The sequence below is a fragment of the Antechinus flavipes genome, chromosome 3 (assembly GCF_016432865.1).
Source record: "Antechinus flavipes isolate AdamAnt ecotype Samford, QLD, Australia chromosome 3, AdamAnt_v2, whole genome shotgun sequence".
Lineage (NCBI taxonomy): Eukaryota > Metazoa > Chordata > Mammalia > Dasyuromorphia > Dasyuridae > Antechinus > Antechinus flavipes.
The window spans coordinates 321,972,739-321,986,668 of record NC_067400.1 but is presented as its reverse complement, the minus strand read 5'-3'; the positions used below and the strand labels follow the sequence as shown (position 1 = coordinate 321,986,668).

The following is a 13,930-nucleotide window of genomic DNA, read 5'->3' as shown; positions in this document are numbered from 1 at the left end:
CATTACCTCCCTCCATTATGTCATCCTAGGTGCCTCCCCCCATCAGGTTACCCCCATGCAGGTACCTCCCCCATTATGTCATTGTCCTTGTTATCCTGTAAAAATCTTGCTCTCCCAATACTCAGCCTGGATTCTTTGAGACGATGGTCTTGTTCAGCCCTGGGACCAACCATGGATCCATTGGTCCCAATATTTCTATCCATTTAATAAACTATTAACTTGGTCTCTAATCTCTGTCTTGCTCAGTTTCTCCAGCATTACATTTTGGAACTCTCTAGCAAGATATCGGGAACTGAGAATGGGACTAGGGGTTAGAGACATTTCAAGTCTCCACTTTGGGCCTGGAAGACAGTTGGGGATCTGGGTTTTCTCTTTCTTGGAAAGGCTAGCCCTCCTCTGGATCCCTCCAGAGGCTCCAGGAAGAGAGCAGTGCACCAGCTGGGGCCACACCCGACAGGGGATATTTTCGATTGGGCCAGGGGAGAGTAAGACACAATCTTAGCACCTGCATTCTCAGAATAATAGAATGCTGACAGAATGACGGGCATAGAATTCTGAGAAGCTTATTATTCAGATCACTGGATAATACCCTCTGGTTTTGTGTCTCCTAGATCTGTTTTTGTCTGTCTGTCTGTCTGTCTATGTTTTGGCTTTGGTTTTGATTAGTGGATGCAATTGTCACTACTGAGTGTCTCCTAAGACACATCTGGTTCTTTCTGGACATTCCAGAGTATAAATCCAGCTTGTCTTTACACCATTTGGCCAAAAAAAAGAAAAAACAAAAACGGCAGGCTCTGTTTGGATTATGGAAGGAGAGTGCAGACTGGAGCTGACTTTGACTGCTGGACAGTCTAGGTGTGCTCTGTGTTCTGTGTGATTTGTTTGTCTGTCTTGTTAATTTTAAGATCTCTGTAAAATTTAAGAACAATGATCAAATTTGGGAATTGGTTATTTCAATACTGAACTCCAGCTGGAGAAAATATTTGATTAGGAATTTAAAGATGATTCTAAATTTAGGAAATAAATTTTACTGTTGCCTATGCAGGCTAGAATTGATTATCTTTAGGTATAATATCTTAAAAGAACAATAACTTGTTAAAGAAGTTCTGTTAACTTGCCAGAAAGGGGTTGTGTGCCTCTAATTAGGTAAAGTATGTAGCAAAAAGGATCTGACTTTTTGGAAAGCTTCAACTCTGGCCAAGTTGGAGCTTAAGAGGAGTCCATTGGGAATAATGGCCACATGGGACCAGAGGAAGAGAAAGAAAAACTAAGCTGTTTCATTATTTGAAATATGATAGGAAAAGCAGTTTTATATTATTGGGAATTTAATGCTGTATTTGTTACCTATATTATAACATTGTAAGTTATGCTTTAAATCCAGCTCTGTTGGATATGTGGGCTTTATGGGATCTTCCCCACCCATCGCCCCACTGATTTCTGCTACTTTGAATATTGGGTGGGGTAGTGATCTTTTGTCTTCAAAGGTAAAGGTTTAAACTCAACCCCCATTGCTGTCTGCTACTTCTATGGAGCATCTAGTTAGCCTGAAGTGAAGTTTAGTTCGATTTCCCTTCCCCCTTGTCTCTTGGGAGGTGGAGTGGGGGGAAGGGCAGCCACATGGAATCCTCTCCTCCCACCTCCCTCTAAACTGTTCCAGACTTTTTTTTTTTTTTACCAGGTTGTAGCTACCTGGTTCTTGGCTAAAAGCAGCAAACTGATTTGTATAAATATAAGATTATGGTAAATATCTGTTTAGGATTTGTTATTGGAGGTAAAATTTCTTGGGTTTGTAGTTAATATGTCACTGCATTTTTTTCCTCCAGTAACTAATTTCTATAATCAGAGCAATGGTCAATGAGAAATTGTTAATTCAATTATGTCATACCTTGCTGTTTCCAATCTGGTTATCTGTAATCATTATATCCCAAATACTTGAGCAAATAAGTATTTAGTCTGGTCATCTATTGGTTACTAGATATTGTGTCTGGATCTTCAAGTTTTTTTTTAAGGTTTATAACTAATGAGAGGCCACATCTTATAGCAGTCCTTGTGGACCAGTCTTTCTATCTCAGACTGTTCTAACTTTTCTTTATTAGATTTGTTTTTGTTTCTAGATTTGGACAAATTCCAGATATATTGACTTGCATCTGGGACCTAAATCAAGCTTTGATTGTCAGCACGCCACACCACACCCATCCCCCTCCCTGGACTGAGCATCTTCACCCATCTTCAACAGGAAGCAGCTTTTGAGAAAACCATCTCCCCTTCTCCTGATGTAATTTGGACTGATATGGGGGAGTGGGAAAGTGGTTGACTTGTTAGAATTTTAACTGTATTACTGTGTGTTTAAGACTTGGGATGGAAATTGTGTAACTATTACTATTATATTTGAGGGACTTTTAGTCTGTTATATATATGCATATGTATATGATTTATATGTGGGATGGTTATTTGATAATTCCTTTCCAAGAAAAAAAAAAGGGAGGAAGAAATAGGAGATTGGGGAAACTGGTGTATTTTCTTAAGCACTTCTGCCCTACCCTCTATCTTACTAGTTCAGATTTAATTGGAAGTTCTTTAAACAGTCTTTTTCATTTTTTACTCTTTAAATTTACTGGGCTATGATTTGCTGCTTGTGCTTTAACTTTGAAATTCCTTATTCAGTTGGAATTGCCCTGGCAGACTCAGTTTTTGGGATTATTTTTTAGAAACAATTAGAAATCAGACACCTGTCATGGGACTGGCAGTCTCTTTGATCTCTTTCTCCACTCTTGTTATCCCAGGTCCTTAATTAGTATATTTCAGCATACTTAAAAGGACCTTGTAGTTGATATCGGGGCTCTGAAAGTTTGGGGTTTGCTTGCCTAGGTCTAACTGTGCATAGTCTGCTCAGAAATCTGATCCTTTCTGCAGTCCTGTTTGTTCCTCTGAGCAGGGACAGGTGGAGCTACTCCAAGCCTCACCCTTCTCCCCTGGAGCCGGTTGCCCCTCTGAATGGGCAGCACAACTGTCATGAGCCCTGCTGCTCTGTAAGCAGAGGCCGAGTCATGCACAAATGACCACAGACCTAACTCACAGTGAACTGGCCATATGCTCCCCAACTGCAGAGGACCTGACATGATTGCATTGCAGATCTAGTCATTGGGAAGACTGGGATTCAAGAGTAGTAACTATTTTCTGCAGAGAATGGGATACAAAATAAGGATTCAGTTATGAGGGGATAAAAGTATAGGGCTGGGATTTGCTCACATGAGAACAAGGCATGGACACATAGCTTCTGGGGGAACTTGAGTACTAAGATCAGAAAAGAAGTAGTAAATGTAATTTTCTTAAAAATTGATTTTTTGGTTTTTGTCTTTTAAGCACCCATAACAGTTAATAAAATACCAGTTGAACTAATAGCATGCTAAAAACTAGACATCTTGCCAACAAATGTCCACATTGTCAAAGCTGTGGCTTTTCCAGCAGTAACATATGGCTGTGAGAGAGGAAGGTAAAGAAAACTGACCACCATAGAATCAATACTTTCCAACTGTGATGCTGAAGACTTCCCTTGGGTACCAAAGAGATGAAATCTGTCAATATTTAAAGAAATTTATTCAGACTGTTTGCTAGAAGGTCAGATTCTGAAGTTGAAACTAATGCTTTGGCTACATAATGAGAAGACAAGATTAACTGGAAAAGGCTCAGAATTTGGGAAAGATTGAAGGCAAAAGAAGAAGGGAACAGTAGAGGATGAGAGGATAATGTCATGTAAACAAAGAACTTGACTTGGACAGAGACTTGAGGAGATAGTGGAGGATGGAGGGGGGGTCTGGCATGCTATGGCCAAAGAGGTCATGAGGAGTCAAACAGGACCTAACATGACTGACTGACAGAACAGGACCAGAAACAAGATTGACTTCCTAAGGAGAATTCAATGAACATTCCAAGTACACAGGGAGAGAGGACAAAAAACAACCTTAAGGTATTGAGAAATGGAATTGCATTTATGTATTTATATGTCATAAAAATATGTTTTTATGTATTATAGATAAACTTCTCCAAGTCCAATATTACCAAAGGTTACACCTGCCTACTTCTCTACCGGCCCAGGGACCCATTCCCCATATTCTTTAAGCTATTAGGGGAGGGGGAAAAGATGAAGCAAGCATGGACTCAGAAGATTCTAATTATTCAATCAGCAAGTATTTATTAACTTGCCTACTATGAGCCAATGATGGTTTTAGGCAATACAAAGACAAAACTGAAATAATTCCTGTCCCTGAGAATGCTTATAGAGTTGACTCAGCAGAATAACTCTCTCCTCCACCTCCTAAACCTGATGCTTGACCATAAAAGGGAATCTCTTTATTTCCACATCTCCCATCTGCCTTTTGACATTGAATTTTTTAGGTTACAATCCCAAATGCATTTATTAAGTACCCACTATGTGGAAAGCAATAAGGATATATAAACAAATGAAAAGCAATTCCTTCCCTTAGAACTTACTCTCTACTAGAGGAATATAAGTTGAATACAGGTAAGTCTAAATCTGACAATCTGCAGAGGAAGAAGAAAAGACTAAAAACTAAAATCAGCAAAGATTTCTTCTATAAGACAGCATGTGAGCTGACCTTTGAATGGAGAATAAAAAAGATATTTCTGAGGCATTTACTATGTCATCGACACTGTGCTAAGCACTGGAAATAGAACATATAGATAGCCCCTGTATTCAGAGAGTTTACATTCTAATAAAGGGAGAACAACACATAGGAGGGGAAATGATGGCCAGGAAATGAAAATCAAGGTTGAAAGAACTAAAGAATCTAGGAGAAGATGAAAAAGGAGGACATTTCAGGCATATGGGGGGGAGAGAGAGGAGGAAGCATTAAAGGTACAAAATGGGAAATGGAGTTGTATTTAGGGAGTAGCTCAGTTGATCTGGGATGTGAAGTAGAGAAACTTTTCTGGGGGAAGTAGTGTGGAGGACCCACAAAAAAGTTCTTCAAGTGGCTAGTTTTAGTCACATACAGCCATACAGACAGTTATCAGGAAATATTCTTGGATAGGGAATTTCCTGTCCTGAAAGCAAATGTCGCTCACATCCGTTTCCTCTGCTGATCCTTTGCTATTTTCAATTTCTTCCTGGCATACCAGTCTCATAACTTGCCAAGAAGATGGTCTATTTAGAGTAAGAAGAGATCTGAGAGATCACTGAATTTAATTTTTTCATTTTATAGATGAGGGAAATGAAATTTAAAGAAGTTAAATGAATTATCCACATGGCTACACAGGTAATAAAGTGATCAAAGATTATGGATTTTTAGTGTTTATAGGCACTATAGAAACTACTGCTTCAAATTCCCTCCATTTTACAGATTAAAACAAAAGGTAAACAGTAGTAAAAAGACTTTTTCAGGGTCAAACAACTACTGATATAGTCTTTTTGACTCCAAATCCCATATCCCAGAAGTACCAACGTCTAGCAGTCACTTTCGTAGAAAAACTCCTGAAAGGAATCAGATTAAAATATAATTGGGGAACATTTAACATAATAAATAAAAAAATATGCTATAATGTTAATTTGTAGTTTGCTGAGTCAATATAATGTCCTCTGTTTGATACCATTGTTATATTTTTTATTTATTTTGTTAAATATTTCCAAATTACATTTTAATGTGGTTCAACATTCAGTGGGGAATTCTGCTGGCAGATTACAGCCAGTGGGCTTGAATGTGACACTTCTGCATTGTACTATACTGCTTAGGGCTCAGACTTTGGTCTTCTAGCTTCAAATGCAACATTCCTTCCAGTGCTCCCTGGCTCTCTAGAAGTATCAAGGTTAGGCACTTTCTCCATGGAATGAAAGGCCTTCTCAAAACCCTTCAATGACTTTCCCTATTTCCTATCAAACACCATCTGGTCTCTTTAGCTGGTATTTATCCTCATACATTCCATCATGCAGCCAAAAGGCATGCACTTGTTGTCTACCCTATTCATAGCTTGTACTTTCCTGCTTGTTTTTGTTTAATATGCATTTCTCCAATCAATAGTGATTTAGAGCATTTTTTTTTCATATGACCATATATGGCTTTAATTTCTTCACTTGAAAATTGTCCATTCATATCCTTTGACCACTTGTCACTTGGGCTACTAGAACAATTTCTGCTTGTTGAAATCTTGCCCATCTTTTAAAACCTAGTTTAAATGCCACCTCTCCACAAAACTTTTCCTGGCTCCTAAGTGGCAATAAATCCTTCCAGTCCAATTGACTTAACATTTTGTATGTTCAAAACCACTATTATAGTTGTGGGCAGCTAGGTAGCACGATGGATAGAGTGCCAGGCCTGGATTCTTCCTCAGTTAAGCCTGTTTGCTTCAGTTTCTCCTCTGCAAAGTGAACTGAAGAAGGAAATGGCAAACTTCTCCAATGCTTTTGCCAAGAAAACCACATGAGATCATAATGGCGTCACAGAGTTGGACATAACTGAAAATGATTTAACAATAATAATTATGATTTCATACACTTACTATGTTTTCCTACTAGATGATAAATTTCATTATGATAAGGGGCTGTATTTTTATTTAAATTGATATCTCTCACAATAATCAATGACCATAGTAATCTGTTTGATAAACCCAAAAACACTATCTTTTGGGATAAGAACTTACCATTATACACAAATTGCTAGGAAAATTGAAAAATAGTTATATGTCAGAAACTAGGCAAAGACCAATATCTCACATCCTATTCCAAGATAAGGTCAAAATGGGTTCATGATTTAGGAGTAAAGAGTGATAACATAAACAAATTAGGAAAGCAAGGGATAGTTTACCTGTAAGATTTTTGGAAAAGGGAGGAATTTATGACCAAACAAGAAATAGAGAACATTACAAAATACAAAACGGATAATTTTGATTACATTAAATTAAAAAGGTTTTGCATAAGCAAAACCAATATAGCCAAGATTAGAAGGAAACCACAAAACTGGGAAACAATCAATCAGTGTTTCTGATAAAGGCCTCATTTTTAAAATATGTAGAGAACTAAGTCAAATTTATAAGAAAAAAAATCATTACCTAGTTGACAAATGGTCAAAGGATATGAACAGATAATTTTCAGATGAAAAAATTAAAGCCATCTATAGATATAAGAAAAATATTCTCTAAATCACTATTGATTAGAAAAATGCAAATTATGACAATTGTGAGGTACCACCTTCACACCTCTCAGATTGGCTAAGATGACAGTAAAAGAAAATGTGAAATGTTGGAGAGGATGTGGGAAAACCGGGACACTAATACATTGTTGATAGAGTTGTGAACAGATCCATTCTGAAGAGCAATTTGGAATTATGCCCAAAGGGCTATCAAACTCTGCACATATCTTGTGACCCAGCAGTGCCTGTTTCCCAAAGTGATCATAAAAGAGGAAAAAAGATCCATGTGTACAAAAAATATTTGTAGTGGCAAGGAAATCAGAAAAGGAGTGAATGCCCATTAACTAGGGAATGGCTCAATGAGTTATGGTGTATGAATGCAATGGAATATTATTGTTCTATAAGAAATGATGAGTAGGCTGATTTAAAAAAAATCTGGAAAGACTTATTATATGAACTGGTTTTGAGTGAAGTAAATAGAACATTGTACAAAGCAGCAAGATTATGTGATGATCATCTTTGGTAGCCTTAATTCTTAACAATTCAGTGATCTAAAACAATTCCAATAAACTTTGGTTGGAAAATGCCATCCATATTGAGAAAAAGAACTATGGAGACTCAATGAAGATTGAAGCATATGGTTTTCACTTTTTTTCTTCTAGTTTTTTTTTCTTTTGTTCTGATTTTTCTCTCCCAATATAACTCATATGGAACTATATCAAAAAATGAACACACATATATAACCTAAAAATTTTAAATTTAAAATAACAAAACCCACAAAAAATAAATTGTGTCTCTTCTAGCACCCAGAAGAGCTTGATGTTTGTTGATATATATATATATATATATATATATATATATATATACATACATATGTACATATATATGTATATAAATGACTAAAACTAAATATTTAAAATTGTAATGACTAAACTTGGACTACAAAGAAAAAGATATGAGAGGACACTTCCCTTCTTTCTTTGCAGACAAAGAGATTGTGAGTTCATGCTTCTAATGTCAAATGTGACTGATGGTATTGGTTGGTTTTGCTGAACTGCTTTTTTTTTCTTTTTAAAAAATACTTCATTCCATGGGATAGATTTATGAAAGGTGGAAAGACAAGTGCATAATGGAAAATAAAAGTGATATTTAAGAATGATAAAAATACAACTTCCAAAAAAAAGTGTATTAAGTAAACAAGTCAGGTTGAATAATCCTCTTCTCATTCTGGCTTCTTTCTTTTTTAGGATCACAATCTCTCACAGAAAAAGGTAAGAGGTCATAATTTCCCAAAAAATTTTAGCTGTATATTTGACCAAAGGAGACTGGGTGAAGAGTCAAGAGGCAGCATTTATCCTGCTGGATTAGTAGTGAAACCATTTAGAGAACAGGCTCCAAATTACAAAATGCTGGCATTAATGGAGGAGGAAAAAAAATCCAATCCAGGGATCTGATGCAGATAAAATACCAGGAGGTACCAATACATTTTGAATTGAGATCATGTTCTTTCCAAGAAAAAAAAAAATGAAAGAAGTTGGAACTGACATAGGAATATTCTTCCAAACCCCAAAGGGTATCCACATGACTGCAGCTTAATTCAAAAGCCAGAGATGAGAGGACAAGGAAGAGTTGAATTCAAAATTGCCCCCAAAGTGTGGTGACCCAAGATGTTTCTGGCTGCAGGCTTCTTGGTTAAAAAAACAAAAAATAAATAAAAATTGAATAGTGGTTATGCAAATAGCCTGAAGGATGAAAGAGACTGGAAAAGAAGGAAATGTCAAGTCATGCTAATTCTGCTGAGATTTGAAATAATGACTGTGGGAGGAAGATATTGAAGAAACAGAGCAGCCATACCAGAAGGAGCCATAAACCCTGAAAAAGATCTTACATCTCATCCAATTCATCCTCCTCGTTTCTACATGGGGAAATTGAATCAGATACAAATGTCCTACTCTAGGGCTCAACTTGCTTGGGTTTCTCACTCTCAATACTATAAAAATCAGCATCTTTACCTAGAAAGATAGTCACATGGAAGCAACTTTAAGGGTCCATGTTGACCTTCCTAATCAAACTCTAAATGTTTTGCATTTATGATAATTCTTGGTAATCGGCACATTATAACTTGTAACCAAACTCGTACTCAGTAGCTCCCCAATCTGTCCAGGGTTCTGATTAACGCAGGGCATGCCAGCCAGTCCTTAACAGAATTTTGGATCTCCGTAGAAGCAAGGGAAATTAGTGGTAATAAACAGCTGTCTTCTTTTGAGACTTTTCACTCAAGCTGTCTGCTTTCCCTTGGTCTTTGCAGAAAAAAACCTCTCAATTAAAACACAATCTGTTTAATTTAATGCAACTAGTTATTAAAATGTAGGGAAAAGAAGACTTAAATTTAGCACAGAAAGAGAAATATTGGCCAACATCATTCTACAAGAACATTAGGAGATTTTTGCCTCCTGGTGAGGCACGTGGCCTTTTGTTTTGTCTTAATAATTCCTTCTTCATTTGGACTTCAGCTAGCTGAAGACTTTAGAAGACTAATGAGGTTCATTTTTTTAGTATAGTCAGTTAGTGTAACACAGAGCCAGATTCTGTTCCATAATTCCTTTAAAATTCTAATTAAGTGGTTCAAAGTTATTCCTCGGCTAATTCTTGGAAGTGATCCAAATCAATACTGTGTTTGGTCATTGAAAAATTCAATTTAAAGGAAAGGAAGGTCTTTTGATCTACAAACCTTGCTACATCAATCTCTATTCAATAATTAATCCTCTGAAATCCTAGAATTCTTAATACACACTCCACATTTCACAAATAACTTTTGAATACGTTTTTATAATAATGATGATGATCTCTAGGAGAAAGCATATCAAAAAAATGCAAAACTATTTTGATTATTCTACAATGACATTTAGCCCTGTGATTCTTTGGTAATTCAACCAGTTAGATAACATAACTATCATGGAAAGTAAAGGGCAGATAACAGTTAATGAGCTATAAATACACAACTGAAGTGCAAAGACATGTCAATAACCTACCATCTCTTTACTAAATGTGAAGGAGTTCTGATTGAATTGAATTGGAAAGGTATCTGGCCTTTGACTTTGATCTAACCTTCCTCCCTCTCTCACTCCAAGGACTTTAAAATGCTAAACCTGCCAAATATTAGAAGCAGTTGAACAATTCAAGTGAGTTGAGACTCAGCTGAGATACACAATCAGCAGAGAGATCACAAAATGGCCGGGGTTCTTAACTTTTTTGTATAGACAATCTAGTGAAGCCCATGGACTCCATTTCAAAAAAAGTTTCTAAATGAATAAAATACAGAGTATTACCAAGGAAATCAAAGATTAATGAAAACAATTTTTCTCCCTCCAAGTTCATGGAGAACTGCTTTATAGACTCAAACACAGAATGGAGTAGAATTTGAGCAGAAATAGATTCAAACAATGAAATCTCTGGTGTTAGAGAACAGACTAATGCATTCAAGTGAAAAATAGTCCTAGCATTTGAGTGTTGAGTGAAAAAGAGGAGCAGAAGCTGGAAATCTAGCTGAGCAACCTGCCCAGCAGACACACTTATTGAAAGGGAGAAGAAAAAAATAATAAATAAAATCTCAGAAGGTCCAAGCATTTAAGTAAAAAAAAAAAAAAAAAAAAAAAAGAAAGAAAAAGAAAGGGTAAGAGAAGACCATCACAAACTTGCACTACAGGAAGCATGATTTGATTTGACCATGTTTGTACACCTTGTTGTCAATGTACTCTTGTGACTATTTTCCCCATAGATGTTGTCTATTTTGCTGTGACTGCCTGTGTCCACTCTTCCCATGAATATTATTTGTGGGAGAGACCAGCTTTTTAAGAGATGATATGTAGCTTCCTTTCTGAGGTATGCCATTCTTAGTAAATGTCATTAATTTGAGTAAATTGTTTCAACTAATTGACTAATAAACTTTGCTCCTATGTTTTTAGGAGTGAAGTTCCATGGGGAAATTTTGAATAAGGATGGGTTAATTACCCTCTTAGGGACCCAACCTTTCAAGTATGAATTGGGAAGAACCATCCCAAAATGTGTGCTATCCCAAAGAAAAAAACAAGGAATTCGAGACCACTTTTCTCATCCCCCCTCTTCACAGTGTGAGATGTTATATAAGCTGAAAAAATGGGTGACAAAATAAATCAATTTAAAGTAAAATAGCCTTTTCACAATTGAGAGGCTGCGGCTGGAAGGACCTGACATATCGTGTCACACTGATAGGCTGAAAATCCAGGAGATAAATGTAATTCCTGATATACTCTACTAATGCTACTGTTGGCTTTTGACAGATAATTATTTCCCAGAACACTATTTAAATGAGCTAGTCTTAGGATAAAAAATAATTTTTTTCCTTCCCTTTGAATCTGTCAGCATTCTTCTTAGTGAGCATTTTTGAATCACTGAAGCTTCCACCCATCCTCATGGCTTTGGTTCACATACACCTAAAATTTAATATTGGAAGTTCAAATCACCTATCATCCTACTATCAAGTAGTATTACAACTAAACCAATTCTAAAAAGCTACTTGTTGATTTAAAGGTTTTCTGGAAGAAAGTTCCACTGGTTCTCTGGAGAAGAGGATTAATTTTATACTCTTATAACCCACATAACAGATATCTAGCTTATAGAAAAATAGGATACAATCCTTCCCTTCACAAGAATGTATTTAATGGAGTATCTTCAGCAACTAGCCTGTTGTATTATGTTCCAAATAAATAAATGCTTATTGGTTGATTTACATTGCTTTAAACAGATCTTTAAGACTCCTCTCTATTGTACTTCCCAAACCTTACTACTATGGTTAACTTATCTACTGAGGCAGCTGATGGCTGATGGTTAGAATCCCAGGCTTTGAGTTAGGAAGACCTGAGTTCAAATCTTGCTTTAGATATTTTCCAGCTTTTATGATTGTGGGGAAGTCATTTAATGTCTGCCCACTTAAAGTGGATCACTGTTTTGAAAAAAAAAAAAAGGTGATCTACCAGAGAAGAAAATGGCAGAAGAAAATGTACTCCATTTTTTTTGCCAAGAAAACTCCACGGATACAAGTCCTTGGAGACTTGAAGAGTTGGACATAGTAGAAAGACTGAACAATAACAAAACTTGATCTAAAAGAAGTCATCCCTGGAGCATACTCAAAGTTCTATTTTCTTGTTCTGGTTAACTATGTGGGAGTTTTAGAACCTGCTTCTGGTTATATAACTAAATAAAAGGTCAGTCTTTGCATTGTGGAATGATATAGTAAACTGGAGGTGGGGTGCTCAGTCATTTAAAACAGAAGAGCCCTTTCAATTTGCTATCTTGCCTTAGCTTCTCCAGTGCAGCTTATTTGCTTTATTGAAGCACTATTGTCTACCTATGAATTCCACGAGGTGGGCTTGCACCAGTGCCCTTGGCTGTCTTTTCCACTTTATATATCATTTTCTGAGGGACACTTCCAGGCGTGGGGATGATCTAGTGAATCTGAGAAGGTAGGAGGTTTTGGAGTAAATGAAGTCAGAGCTGAGTGGCAGCCAGAGGACTACTTTCCAGCATCCGTCGTTGTTGCTGCTTATCCTTCATTTTTGCAGAGGACCCACTTGACATCCTGGGATGATCTCTTGGCTTGGGGTGGACTGGATCTGAGTGAGGCAAATTTGCTCATAGTAACTGCCTCATTCTCTCTCCCAGAGCCACTGAAATGGCACTGGCAATGGCTCAGGGTGCAGTGGACGATCTTGATGATTTGATGTCTGCACAAGTACTAAAAACTACAGCATCTGCTTCAGCTACCTTCATGGCTATCAGAACAAACTGTTTACATCTACCTATTCCCCAGGGAAAGTCCTTGAGTAGACATCCCCAAAAAGTCACTGTAATCTACCTTCAACCTGACGAAGCTCATCTGCTAAGAGGGTTTTACTAGGGTATTGCCTCTGTATGCTACAGCTTCTTGGGTGACAAGAAGTGGGATAAAGATAGACACACCTGCAGCCTTGAAAAGGGCTGGGCACCTCTCATACCAGAAATGCTAGTCCTCCTCAACACCCTCTAATTTCTTCAACTATTCTAGATCTCCTGGATATACCTTGCAACAAAAAGATTGGCTCAAGCTTAGCCAGAAGACATGTAAAAGTAGCTGTTTGGATAATGCAAAGCCAAAGCAAAATAGAAAATGTCCATCCGGCAGTATGGCAAAATTTGTCATGTTCTAATGAATGTTAAGTATCAGTCTCTCAGCAGGTTGTAAGAGTGCATAGTTATAAGTGAATGAATCTTGTTTAAATGGTTTTGTTTTGGTTTTTTGAATGTGTACTTGTGAATCCTTTATGTTTTAACAGACCAAGGCTGATTCATTTTGTCTAAGGGGTACCTTTTATTCCTCCCATTTTGGGAAATCGTTTTAGTTAGAAGAAAAATTGTAGCGGAGGTGAGGAGTTTTAATGGGTCCATGAGTGTGAGAAAAGGAAGCCCTCTTTTCAGAGTCCACATTCCCCAAGCCTGAACCCAATCCAGACTGTGTCTGAGTACTAAACAGGGAGTCCCCAGTTTTTTTTTTTCAGCTACACAAGCCCCAGTTGTGGGTTTTTCAGTGTAAACCCCATGAAACTTTTTTTGTCCAACTTCAATTCATCTCCCTGAACTCTCAACATGGTCCTCCACGTACTGTTAAAGACAAAGCTGGCCAGCTCTGGTGAAAGACTGATGACATCACAGTGGTGTGACCTTGAAAATCGTTCACCTGGCAACCAATGTAAACAACTGGCCATAGTTGGAGG

The 13,930-nt window shown here is 37.1% G+C and overlaps 1 protein-coding gene across 1 annotated transcript in view; it reads right to left on the bottom strand.

The window, feature by feature from the left end:
- The window catches only part of LOC127557199 (glycerol-3-phosphate dehydrogenase [NAD(+)], cytoplasmic-like), a 62,647-nt gene extending 48,726 nt beyond the window's left edge, over positions 1-13,921 (bottom strand). The window contains exon 1 of the mRNA XM_051990615.1: positions 13,819-13,921. Coding sequence (XP_051846575.1) covers positions 13,819-13,921 — 103 coding nt within the window. The remainder of the gene's footprint in view (positions 1-13,818) is intronic.
- Positions 13,922-13,930: the final 9 nt, after the last annotated feature.